The sequence below is a fragment of the Mercurialis annua genome, linkage group LG7 (assembly GCF_937616625.2).
Source record: "Mercurialis annua linkage group LG7, ddMerAnnu1.2, whole genome shotgun sequence".
Taxonomy (NCBI): Eukaryota; Viridiplantae; Streptophyta; class Magnoliopsida; order Malpighiales; family Euphorbiaceae; genus Mercurialis; species Mercurialis annua.
In genome coordinates this window covers 4388097-4402250 of record NC_065576.1, presented here as the reverse complement: position 1 = coordinate 4402250, position 14154 = coordinate 4388097, and the positions used below count along the sequence as shown (strand labels likewise).

At 29.3% G+C, this 14154-nt stretch overlaps 1 protein-coding gene across 2 annotated transcripts; it reads left to right on the top strand.

Moving 5' to 3' along the window:
- Window positions 1-9938: 9938 nt before the first annotated feature.
- Window positions 9939-13094, top strand: LOC126655879 (probable LRR receptor-like serine/threonine-protein kinase At4g37250). 2 transcript variants are annotated; one of them, XM_050350219.2, is made up of 3 exons: window positions 9939-10039; window positions 10160-11820; window positions 12180-13094. In XM_050350219.2, the coding sequence occupies exons 2-3, from the start codon at window positions 10185-10187 to the stop codon at window positions 12854-12856; spliced, it is 2313 nt and encodes a 770-aa protein (XP_050206176.1). In that variant the 5' UTR covers window positions 9939-10039; window positions 10160-10184; the 3' UTR covers window positions 12857-13094. The 2 variants fall into 2 exon arrangements, with proteins under 2 accessions (XP_050206176.1, XP_050206175.1); XM_050350218.2 differs by having other exon boundaries at window positions 9959-11820.
- Window positions 13095-14154: the final 1060 nt, after the last annotated feature.

Below are 14154 nucleotides of genomic sequence, written 5' to 3'. Positions count from 1 at the left end.
ATTTTAATTCATGAAATAGTTATCTCGCGGAATTGTTATTTTATAATTTTGTGGAATAATTACTCCTGTCAAAAATTAAAAAATAGCTATTTTATTATATATGGAATGAATATTTTATTCCATATTATTTCATGGCATAAACTAAAAAAGTCCTAACTCTCTTTCTGTAAAATGGCTTAGTCTTTCCTCTCATCCTGTTCATGTTTTCTATAGTGGTATTTAATCAAGCGAATATCTTTTACCTTAAATAAAGTACAAACATAAGTAGATTACGAACTATGAAATTTATTAATTTGAAATTTAATTATTTTTTTTAATCTAAAAGTGATATGTAATATTATTTAAAAAATAAACTCTTCTTTAACATATTTTTATTTCATTGTTACTCATATTACTGATGTGGGCAACACGAAGAATCCAGTTTATATTTTTTTAAAATAAATAAATAAATTATCCATGTCCAAATTGGATATAATGTCATTTGTATTTCATATGTCGTTCATGTTAGAGGAGATAAACGTAAAATACAAAATTATTAAATAATGGTTCATTTAATAATTAATTTTTTATGGATAACTATTTCTAGTAACATTAGCTATTATTTTGTAATAATTCTTTTATTAAGGTTCAAATTACAAGTTCAATTTAGGCAAAATGATTATAACAATTGTGTTCATTTTGTCAAATATGCCTTAAATGTAATTTGAATCCGTGAGTTTTACAAATTGAGAATATATATATATATATATATATTCAAACTCCAAAATTATATCATTCACATAATTAATTTTTAATTTTCAGTTTATGAAGGATTTTATGGATTCAAATGAGAGTTATATGTTAAAAAATATTTTTTTTTGGTAAAATAACCAAGTGAATATATTGAGTTCAAAACTATTCACAAATACAACCACCTGGGGCTACAACTCAGCCTAACCAGGAAACAAAAAGCAGCAGGCTATACACAAAAATCCTGCCAATTCTAATACATCAAACGGAAAAGCTCGGAATCATTTCTATAACTAAACATCTCCAACAAGACATCCTTCCTTATCAAATGCAGGATAATACCAGCATCTATAGCAATCTTCTCAAAAAGTACACGATTTCTACCCTTCAGATGTGGTAGATAGTGCATATAAAAGCAACTCTTCTCATCTTTGCCAACCAATTCTTCCCCACTGCTTTCTTGCTAAACCAAGACCACTCCCTCCTCCAAGTGCTAACCTCTCTATTGATGTTGCAAGTTTTCAAAACTTTCCTCAGAATGCCTTCAGAAAATTGACAATTAAATAAAAGGTGCTCCATAGTCTAAAAAACAACAGTTATCCTCATTCACACATCCACACTTCTTCAACTTCACTTTAGTTCTAAGTGCTTTCTTGATACCAAGCCAGGAAATGAAGCTCTGTTTAAGAATGTTTCCAGGAGCCCACAAGACTCCCACCAACTCACTTTTGATAGTTCATCCTTAAACGCTTTCAAGCTTCTATGATAGAAGATCAACTCTTTTTACTGAAATTCCACAGAACCACATCCTCATTAGCATCCACAACATACCTCTCTGTAATGTTTCTCCAAGCATCCACATTACTAGAATCCATAGGGTGAGGCAGCTTCCACTCTCCTCTTCTGAAATAGTCACCTAAACCAAGGATCAAACCAAAAACTGATTTCTCCTCTCCCAAGCACATAGCTATAACAATTCCCTAACCTCGTCTCTTAGCTTTAACAAAATCCTCCAAGTCCAGCTAGCAGCAAGAGACTTAGTATACCCCAAAAGCTCAGAAGCTTCAACTTGTTTCCGATGATCCAATGAGCCAACAGAGATTCTCTAACTGCAACAAGATCCCATATACTACCTCTGTACCAAAACAATAGTCCACTTTCTCCTTTTCACACAGTTTAAGAAATACAATTAATGCTCTAACTTTTCACAAATTTATCTTCATTTTTTCTATCATACCTTTATTAAATGTTATGACTAATAGCAATAAATGATACACTTTAAATAAGGACAATATGGAAAATAAACACTTTAAATTGTGATTTACAAGGAAAGTTTTTTGGGAAAAAAAATAAAGAAAGTGAACTATTGTTTTGGGAGGGAGGGAGTATATCTCACCACGGCTATCTTGCTCCATAACTGCAGGTCTTTAATCCCTAGACCTCCTTCATTGTTTTGCTTACACACACCACTCTAAGCAACACGGTTTTCATGCTTAAATTCAATAGAATTTCCATAGAAAGCTCCTGCAAATCTTTTATATTTATATTGGAGATTAGATATATTTGTTCCAATCGTAAAATTGACTGATCAAAATGTTTTAAATTATATTTTTAGAAATACATTTTATAAAGTGATCAAAATTGTGAGTATAAAAGGTTATTTTGCCTTCAATCTAATACAAATATTAAAATTTTATTTATCTACCTTTGCACTCAACTTGCGGTTGAAATTGGAGTGGAATTGTATCCTCAATTCTGACCTGCCCATGGAGAGAGAGGGGGAGACATGATCCACTCATTTAGGGCATACAAACTAAAAAGCCTGCTTCCTTGCATCATTTTACTAATATTCAGTTTCGTATGTATTTTTAATGTTCTAAAAATAAATTGTAGTAATATTTATCTTTTGAATTTTCACTTTATTTTTATAATTTATATGTAACTTGTAAAAACTAATTTAATTTATAACGTGACATTCCATATGTCAATTGAATTATTTTATTAGTAGTTTACAAATATTTAAGCTTTTGTTCACCATTAAACCATTTTATGATTTGGGTTTACTGTATCGAAGCCATCATTTAGTAAAATATTTGTAAGAATCCATCATATATGCAAATGTGGTAATGTATTTTCTAACTTAATTTAAGTGAAGTTACAAGTTTAAACTATATTAATCTATGTAACCGTTTATAATTTAAGATTAGAGTTTTGCCTTTCATAAAAAATTTAAAAATGTCATTTTATAATTGAGACTCATTCAGGAAACTTCATATACAGAGTCAGAACCATCTTAATCTTGAGACAAACTTTAATTCAGACTTCCATTAAAAAATTCAAAAAAAATCAAAATATTTTAGTTTTTTTAAGAGAATGGGGTAGAATTTATAGTAAAAGAGGATTAGCACATTTTAAGATCTATTATCTTTTTATTTTTTGATTATCTGGTTTCTAAACTTCACTTTCGTCTTTTTGTCCTTAAACTTTGATTTTTTTTACTTTCTCGGGTCCTCGAGTGGAGGTCCGTCCATTCCGTTCATTCGTTTATAATATTGTGAGAGAAATAAATCCTACAAATTATAACACGATTTTATATCCTAAACCATTAGCCCGTTTATTTTGTGGTCCATACCTGTTTAAAAATCCGAAAAAGCGAAAAATTAAAGTTTAGAAATCTAAGAAAGCAAGAAATTAAAGTGCAGGACTAGAAAAGACGAGAATAAAATTTAGGGACCAGATAAGTAAAAAACAGAAAATCATTAGACTTTAAACTGGATTAATTCAAGAAAGTACTAGTTCCACTGCTGCTCATAATGTAGTATGTATCCAAAAAATATAAAATATTAAAATTAAAGTATTCAAATTCGTTTTTTATAATTATTATTGAAAATTTACTGTCCTTTCTCATATCAATTGATAGTCAATATCCAGATCGTCGTACAGAAACATAAATGCTAAAAATAATGGCAAAAGGCCAGATCTAGAATTACTGTATTGCTGTGGGAAAATAAAATCATATCAGTTGAAATTGAAAATTTTGGCATTTTATAAAGTAGCAAAATTATGCTGTCATAATTGTGACGAATGGCACTGGCCCTTCCACCTCATATTCGTACTATGGGGACGAACCAATACAAAACTTAGTTTGATTTTGATTAATTATTTATTTTATAAATTTTGAATTCTGAATTTTAAATAAATTATAATATAATTATTTAATAATCTAGTCTTATGCACCTTAATTTTTTTATGTTTTCTCTTTAAAATTATAAAAAAATTACTTTATATTATTTTTATCAATTTCATAAAAAAAAATTTGTCATTGCTCTATCAATAATGCTCTTATCAACTTTCTTAGATCTCACTTGATTTATAATAAGTACACTGAAAAATATAAAAAAAAGTATATTGTTTGCTTGGTTTTTTATATATTATTTTCTGCTAATTTTTGCATATTTCAAAAAACTTTTGAATTTTTTTTTAAAAAATATTTTGAAAACAGTTGCAAGCAATATTTTAAACCATTTAAAATCCTTTCAAAAATTGTTTTAAAAATTAAGTTTATAAATAGTTGCAAGATGTACTTATAAAAAAACATTTGAATTTTTTAACAAATTATTTTTTTAAACGGTTGCAAACTGTGTTATTTAAAACCATCTAAAATTGTTATAAAAAGATACGGTGGAATGAGATTGAAAAAAAATGCAAGAGAATTTAAGGTGGGATTGGTTTCAGGGTAACTTGAATTGTTCATGATTCGGCTAGCAGATTGGTTGCAGCGAGGAATGCAAAGGTGATGCGTTCTAGTGATCCACGGTTAGCGGAGTTTATAGCTATGCGAGAAGCATTGAGTTGGTTAAAAGACAAATGCAATATTATTTTGAAATCAAATGCTTTGATAGTGATGTGTAGCATTAGAAATTCAAACAGAGATGGTGAGGACGTTGTGGTTAAGAATTGTTTAATGCTTGCGAAACAGAACGTTAATTTAAAATTTGTTTATATTAGGAGATTTGCGAACCAGACGACGCATATCTTGTTCAATATGCCTATTTTATGTCAGATCGGTGAAAATGGTTGTTAAACGGTTTTGAATGCCTTTTCAATATACTTATTTCGGATTTAAATTAATGAAATTTCTTGATATTTTAAAAAAAACTCCGGCGCCTGCGGATAAATTCTACTAGTGAGGCCTTACATAAACGGAAATGCTATAGCTTTAGAGCCTTTTCACCTTTCCTTTTCCCTACCAAAAAGAAAAAATGCCATTATAAAACACAGACAAAGGAGCTTTGATTATTATAAAAAGAGAGAAAGGAAGAACTACTTTTGTTAGAAATAATATTGAAAAGAATAACTTATAATTTTTTATGTATTGACTTTGGTGTAACAATTTTGTTGATGTATGCATATTTAGACCATGAAGAATATATAATTTGTGTGGTCTAACTACACTATAAAGAAATGAAAGAAAGTGAGATTTTCCTAATCTTATTACATGTTATTAATGTTGAATAATTAACCAAACAAAGCAAATATAATCTTCGCAGGATTAACATTATTTAATTAACAAGCACCTTTCTAGAAAAAAATATATTATGCAAGCTAAATAGTATCTCCATTTGCCTCAATTTAATCTACACAGTTTTCCTTTTTGATTATTTCATTGATTATTTTTATTTATATACTTTATTTATAATCTCCAATAAATATATTTTGTTAGAATTGTTTTAGAAAAATATGACATATTTAATGTAATACGAATGAAAATATAATATTATTTTATTGATTGATTTTTCTTAAACAAATGCATAAACAATCTTCTTAATTAGATTGTAATTCTTTGACAAAAAAACAAATTAGATTGTAATTCAAAGAATCATAATAAAGAAAAGGCCTAATGCTTTAAAAAATTTAAATATTTCTGCCTTTGTTTTGCAAATCTAATCAAAAATTTCAATTTTTTGATAATTTTTACTCCATTTCAATCTTTGTTTACTATTACAGAAACACAAGACTCTATTATTTAAGAACATTTTTTTTTATTTATGGTCAACTTTTAAAATTATCAATCTGAGAAGACTTTTAATTTTCAGTTTCATTTGCGGTTATTTGTTCATTAGAGTGGACAAAAATTCAAATGTACCCTTTTTGTTGCTTCATATGTTTCAAATTTGCCTTTTTACCATTAAGAACTTTAAATACGATGTGCACATTTGAACCTTTTTACTTCAATTTAAACAAATGGTAATAATTAGAAATGAAATAAAATTGACATTTTTAAAAAAATTGGCCATAAACGAAAAACGTAAAAAATATGAAATGCTTTTAATGATTAAATCAAAACAAAATAAAGTAAATGTGGCACAAAGCATTTTGAAAAGTAGAAGAGAAAGGAGAACGGAATCAATAATGATTACAAGTGAAGAGAGTAAATGTATTCCATGTGTTCTCAATTTTAGATCTAAAATTTGTATAGAATGCACAAAAAAAAATAAAAAAAATCAATTGTCCTTTTCTTTTTCCTTTTAAGAATACAAACACTAAAAAAACAACAAAAAGAAAGAAAGCAAGAACACATGAATGAAGCTAAGATGAGTACTATACAATACACAACAAGGCAATATATTAAATCTTCAACTTGTATTGAATTTTCTCATAAATGTCCAAAATATAATGACTAAAAGTGGACCTCTAATTTTTTAGTGGGGTTTTTGGCTTCAAAATCTATCACCATGCATTATTTATGTTTTTGGCCTTTGGCTAATCTGATAAAATTTTCTTGGATTATTCCTAATATGGAGATTATAGATCAGATTTATGGTCGATTGATATCTTATGAGTGTATTTTCGGTTAGAAACCAAAAATATAAATTACTAAAAATTTGAATCAAACCAAACCAAATTTATAAAAATATAAAAAGAAATCAAACCAATCCGAATAGTTTGATTGATACCTAATTTGGTTGAGTTTTTTTTATTTGATTTACACTAAAATTTAACCAAAAATCTTTTATATTCATAACTAAACTATATTCTTTTTCAAAAAAAGAAAGTAAAATTACTTGGAAAAAAAATATTGGCCTAATACCTCAAAAAAAACCCGACCTTTTAGCCCTTTTTTATTTCTAACCTGGCGTTGAAAACTGGTCAATTTTACCCTATTTTGCATTTTCTCGTTTCAATTGTACCTTAATTTTTTAATTTTTCATAATTTTTTTATTTAAATGATAAAATCATTTAATTAACTAAGTTTAAAGATAAAATTAAATTTATTTCCATTCAAAAAAGTATAAATAAGTCTTTTATTTTTAAAAACAAACTAAAAACCATAATCAAATTAACACAAATTTAAATTCTTAATTAATTTAACTAAATCTAAATAAATTTTCAACATATACAATTAATATATGCTAGATATGGAGAATGTTTTTTTATTTTTTTCAAACGAAAAAAACGTCAATTTAATATTTCAGGGTACAAATGAAACACAAAAATGCAAAATAGGGCAAAATTGATCAGTTTTCAACGTCATGGTAGGATTGAAAAGGGACTAAAAGATCGGGGTTTTTTTGAGGTATTAGGCCAAAAATATTTATATTATCAAAATAAAATTATTCGGTTTGATTATTTCGTTCAGTTTTTTTTTTACACAAAAAGAACCTAATAGAATTTTCATAAGATGGACAAAAATAAAAAGTGATAGATAATCTTAAAATAATTTATAAAAGTGGACAAAATAAAAAAAAAATAACATGAAGAGATCTATAATATTGAATTCATACTAATGGTATGATTTAAAATGTATTAAGTGGACAATTATCCATTATACACTATATGTAAATTCACCCATATGCAATATACCCTCCCCTATTCACATAAGTGAATTCTACGAATTTAAATTTTATAGATAACAAAAATAAACTCCTCTAAACAAGAGATGAAATTTTAATTTTTATCATGACAAAATGTTTGCATAAGGGTTGACTAAAGTCTCTAAATTATTGTAAGGACCTAATTGAACGAATTAATTTGAAGTAGGACAAATATTTGCAGTAAAGATAAAAGAAGATCATTTTTGTCTCACAATGTGAATGGTCAATTTTAGCCAGTTGATGTACATTTGCACTTAATGAATATTTATAGTTAGTGTTGAAACTAAATGTAAACTCAAAAAAATAAAAATGTAAACTCATGGTTATGATAAAAAAATCTCCTTGTAAACACTGCATTTTTAAGTGTGACTTTTCTAATTGCTGCCTGTTGTTGGGCCATGAAATAATTAAAATTCTGCTTTATATTAATTTCACCTCATTTTTTTAGCATCTATATTTGCACTATATACCCAAAAAAATATCAAGAGAATTATAGTTTCTTCTGCAATAATAGTAAGAAACTTTGAGCGGTGGAGCAATGAATGGAGACTAAATAATAATCATATATCAACAATAATGCTGATGTGATCCTATATGGTATTAGTAGTAGTAAGGGCCAATATCATGGACCACCCCTATCATACTAATCATGTTAGTAGGGTACATTTCGATTCAAACTAAAATGGTGTAGACGCTATACAGCAAACTGCTAAAGTTGTGGGTTTATTTTTTTTTCTATAAACGCTCCCACACTTCAATTATAAAAAAAAATCAATTTTCAATTAAATTGAATTAAGAATTAAAAATTCAAAAATTCAAAATTAAGTTGAATCAAACTAGTCATTTGGTTAATATTTTTCAATTAGTTCAGCTATTTCAATTTGATTTGTTTTAAGACTTAACTAAAAAAAATTATATCTGAAAAATCAATTTTTTATCATATCAAACTAAATCAAAGTTCGTAATAATCTTTAAACATTTGATAATTCAATTTAATGTTTAAACACACTAAATCATGCCATTCATTTTATGATTATATAATGGTAACTCATTTTCCTTTCTTGCCTTTCATCTGGTTCCAATCTCATACGGACAATACTTTTCCTTTTAAAAGATCATTCATAGAAAAAATAAAAATAAAAATAAAACCTTTCAATTATGTTTTCAATGATTAAGTTGCATTTACAATATGATAATCAGATTTTATAATACTTCCTAGTTCCTAACTAGTATAAATAATTATGCTATGGAACATTAAATTTGTAATAATTGATGTATCATACCAAAAAATCTGGACAACCTTTTTTCCTCTTATTTTAATTATACCTAGATTTGTTGAAATATGTATGCTTAAGAATCAGCCAGATTTATACAGCATGATTAGTTTTGGTTTATGTATTTGGCATTAAGCTAATTTAGTGACAAAAAGAATCAAGAATCAAACTAGCATATAGGTTCATTTGTATTTGTATAGTCATTAAAATAATGAAGCTGTAAGAGCATTTTTAAGTGTCAATTTTTTTTCTAATATAAAGAATTTATTTACTCATTTCGGTCCATAATAATTGCCGTTTTAATTTGTTTAATACAAGGACAACTAAAAATTTAATGTAGAAATTTATAATTTTTTTACCAAATTAACCCTACTTTTACTTTTATTAAAGTTTATTACAGTATTATTAATTTGTATAATTATATTCTTTCAATAAATGTCAAATTTACACATAAATTTTTATATTATTTTAACAATACATAAGGTCATAATATGCTTAAGTGACATTCATTTATTTATGAAAATTATAGTAATAATGATACTTAAAGTTTATTACTCCCTCCGTTCCGTTTAAGAAGGGACATATCCTATTTTTATTTGTCCAAATTAAAAAGGTTATATCGTGTTTTTTGTGCTAATTCATATGAATTTTCCTGTTTTATCCCCTTTTCTCTATCCATAATTAATGACTAGTAGTATATATACAAAATACAATACTATTATAAATAGGGATAAAATAAGAAAGCATTATAGTAGTTAATGCTTTCTTAATATATGTAAAAAAGTCATTTATTCCTTATTAACGGGACGGAGGGAGTATAAAAAAAATGAACTGTTCATTAAATTTAAAGGCAACTTTGATTATATGAAGTCAATCTAACACAGATAAATCTGATAATAACTTGCAAAACTCCACCTGGATGTCTTCTTTTAGCAAAGATGCTATTCTTGTCTCCATTTCTTGTTCCTTAAATATAACCACAAGAAATTTAATAAAGGTAGATATAAAAATAGAATTATTATTTACATGTACACCAAACCAACTCTATAATTAATGATTCATTTAATACTCATATCAAACTTATAAAATTAAACTATATAATAAAATTTATTTCCCTTACACAGAAACACAGAGCATTTTGGTAGTGAGAAGCTTTGTTTGGTGAGCTGTGTATCTCTACCCATTTGTTTATTCTGTAATTTTTTTATCCAACTTCTATCACTTTCACATGGCTACTTAAAAATCTCACTTCAACACTTTTTCTTGATTATTTTTTCTCAGCGATGTGGGATCAATCTGAGAAATCATGAGCTTTCATTACAGTGCTGTCGTATTAATTCTTCTACTCGGTGGTGTAATTCAGTCCACTGGACTCAACACAGATGGAATTCTTTTACTTTCTTTCAAATTCTCCATTCTAAACGACCCACTTCACGTTCTTGAAAACTGGAATTACAGTGATGAAACTCCGTGTTCTTGGCATGGTGTTACTTGTGGAGCTCCGGGTGAAAATGGGTTGAGTACTTTTTCTCGGGTTACCGGGTTGTCTCTTGCTAATTCTCAGCTTCTTGGTTCGATTCCTTCTGATCTGGGTATGGTTGAATTTCTTCAAAGTCTTGATCTTTCTAATAATTCACTTAATGGGTCGTTACCTTTTTCGATTTTTAATGCAACCCATCTCCAGTTTCTTGATTTGTCTAATAATTTAATATCGGGTCAGTTACCGGAAACTATCGGTCGGTTACAGAATCTTCGGTTTCTTAATCTGTCTGATAATGCTTTGGCGGGAATTTTACATGGTAGTATTACAACTGTGAGTAATCTAACCGTTGTTTCTTTGAAAAATAATTATTTCTCCGGTTTTTTGCCGGGTGGGTTTAGATTTGTTCAAGTTTTAGATCTTTCTTCTAATCTTATTAACGGCTCTTTGCCTCAAGATTTTGGTGGCAATAGTGTTCGTTACTTTAATATTTCTTATAATAAGCTGTCCGGGTCGATTCCAAAAGAATTTGCTTCAAAAATTCCTGATAATGCTACTTTAGATCTTTCTTTCAACAATTTGACCGGTGAAATTCCGGTTTTTAACATTTTCATGAACCAAAAAACGAGTTTTTTTAACGGAAACCCTAATCTTTGTGGCCTATTAACGAAAAACCCATGTTTAATTCCGTCTTCACCCACTTCCCCGCCGGCAATTGCAGCAATTCCGACGACAACCGCTTCTACACCGGCTACTTCACAGCCGAGTCAAGAAAACGAGTCACAAGGGCTGAGAAAAGGAACACTTATCGGAATTATAGTAGGCGACGTCGCCGGAGTTGCAATTCTTGGAATGATTTTCTTTTACGTGTACCAATTCAAGAAACGGAGAAGAAATTTAGAGCCAACAGTCAAGAAAGAACCGAATATTGTTAATATTTTTTGTGTAAAAGAAAAAAATAATCAAGAATCTTGGTCATCTTCTTCGTCAGAATCAAAAGGGTTTACGAGATGGTCATGTTTACGCAATAAAAAAGGAGAAAACGACGATGAATCAGACTCAACCAGCTCTCTAAACGACAACGACATTGAAACCAACTCTTCAAAATTTCAAGAAAATCAAGAACATGAACAGCATAACAAAGGAGGCAAGTTGGTTACAGTTGATGGGGAAAAAGAATTAGAGCTCGAGTCGTTACTCAAAGCTTCGGCTTATATATTGGGCGCTACTGGTTCTAGCATAATGTATAAAGCAGTTCTTGAAGATGGGAGTTCACTTGCGGTTCGAAGAATCGGTGAGAATCATGTGGAACGGTTCAGAGATTTTGAAAACCAGGTTCGAGTCATAGCCAAACTGGTTCACCCAAATCTGGTTGGGATCCGTGGGTTCTACTGGGGTGTTGATGAAAAGCTCATTATCTATGATTTTGTTCCTAATGGCAGCCTTGCAAATGCTCGTTACAGTAAGTTTTTTCCTCTGTTTTTGATATTTTCATGTACATGCGCATTTTAGCATATTAGTGAAGTGCATGCTAGTGTACGCTGGTTAAGTCATAGTCATGGTTTTGACGGTAGAGTAGGTGTAACTGAACCTTGTTTTTAATGCATGAAAATTATGAAAAGTCAACTCTCTTTTTCATACGGTCATGTTTTGTTATCGTTAGACCCACGGCGTTCGATAGCGATATACGTTACTCGTACTCCCAAAAAAGATCAACTTTCTTCCGTAGAAAATGACTGGCATTTGTTATTTTAAGCTAAAAAGGGTAATGAATCATATTAGTCTTGCTAACATGCGCCTTTTGTTTTTGTATTTGTTTAGGGAAAGTGGGCTCGTCTCCTTGCCATCTACCATGGGAGGCCCGGCTCAAGATAGCGAAAGGTGTGGCTCGTGGGCTTCAACACCTTCATGACAAGAAGCATGTACATGGCAACTTGAAGCCCAGCAATATTCTTCTCGGTTCGGAATTAGAGCCGAGAATTGGAGATTTCGGGCTTGAGAGGCTCGTGACGGGAGATTCAAGCTCTAAAGCTGGCGGATCGACTCGGAATTTCGGGAGCAAGCGATCTTCGACCTCACGTGATAGCTTCCAAGAGTTTTCATTTGGGCCTAGCCCAAGCCCGAGTCCTAGTTCGATCGGAGGTTTTTCGCCGTACATTGCGCCAGAGTCACTTAGAAGTCTCAAGCCCAACCCAAAGTGGGATATTTATTCATTTGGGGTTATATTGTTAGAGCTACTAACAGGGAAAGTTATAGTTGTGGATGAGTTGGGCCAAGGGAATAATGGGCTTGTAGTTGATGATAAAAACCGGGCGATTAGGATGGCTGATGTGGCGATTCGAGCTGATGTGGAGGGTAAAGAGGAGGCCTTGCTGGCTTGCTTTAAGTTAGGGTACAGTTGTGCTTCTCCATTACCACAAAAAAGGCCGACAATGAAAGAAGCCTTACAAATCCTAGAGAAAATTCCATGTTCATCATCAATGTCATTCATCTATTAGTCACGACTCACTAATGAATAATATAAAAAGAAAAAAAAATGGAGCAGCTTTGTAGAGACATGTGTCATTGACTTATAGGTGGATGGTTTGTACCAGAGTTTGATTTGTAATTGTGTGATATTATTGGTATACTTTTGTCTGTTAGTACTAATTAGTTTTGGAGTTTGCCCAATCCATTTTGAGTTATTTGGGTTGAGAACTGATTTTAATCCTACTTTTAGTTGTGTTTGTCATGAAATATTATCAGTTAATGTATAACGGGCAAGTAGCGCCCTAATTTAATCGAGCCCTCGAACTCATTTGTTAGTCTAAACCAACGAGATCGAGCTTAAATTTATAGTTATTTATTTAAACAAATTAAATTCAAATGTAGTGATGTTTGGTTCACCATGAACGGTTAGTATCTCACAAGTTGGTTTAATTATGTATTCGTAAATGGACTCGCATATAAGTTAGACTATGAGCTTGTGAATTGAACTTGTGTATGAGTTCAATCAAGATGTTGTTGGTGTATGGATTGACAAATTGATCCGAATCCAATTACATATATGGATTTGCATGCAAAAGTTACAACTTTTAATAAAAAGTTGCAAATCCATGAAATATGATAACTTAATGAAAAGTTACACCTATTCATGACACTCATTATATGTTCATATATATATTTTGACATACATAAATTACTAATTTTCAATCATTAGAAAATCTCTCTAAAAATATACACAATATAAGTACATTAGGTGGTGAATATAGATATTTTCTATTGTGAAAATACTTGAGACTTAGTAGCAAAAGTTCATTCAAACTTGTGGAATCAACAAGAGGTATGCTTAGAACGATCTTATATTTTCCGCACATTCCAACATTGGTATTAGAGTTTTTATGTTGATTTTCATGCTTTGATTAATTGAATTTCATGTTATTTGAAGGAAAATAAAATGAAATTTATATGGTTTTTATGATTCTAAAAAGGGAAATCTGAAGTTTTGGTCTATTTTTTATATTTTTTCGAAATACAGATTATTTAATAATTTTTCTATAGTTTATTATTATTATAAATTCAAAATAAATTATTTTGACAGAAATTAAATACATAAAAATTGTAAATATATTTGAGAATATATTTTGAATAATGTTGAATTTCGGTCGGAGAAAAATATTTTTTTACATATTTATTTTGAATTTTATGAATCATTTAATTGATTAAATGCAATTATTAAAGAATTTTCTATTGAAAAATTCATAGAAATTGTATACAAGTGTTAGAAAATTATTAATAATTTTAATTTATATAATTT

Bases quoted from the DNA above. Each gene is read 5' to 3' on its own strand.
- LOC126655879 (XM_050350219.2), top strand. From the start codon at position 10,185: ATGAGCTTTCATTACAGTGCTGTCGTATTAATTCTTCTACTCGGTGGT. The intron at 11,821-12,179 runs GTAAGTTTTTTC...GTATTTGTTTAG, and splicing joins CCTTGCAAATGCTCGTTACA to GGAAAGTGGGCTCGTCTCCT.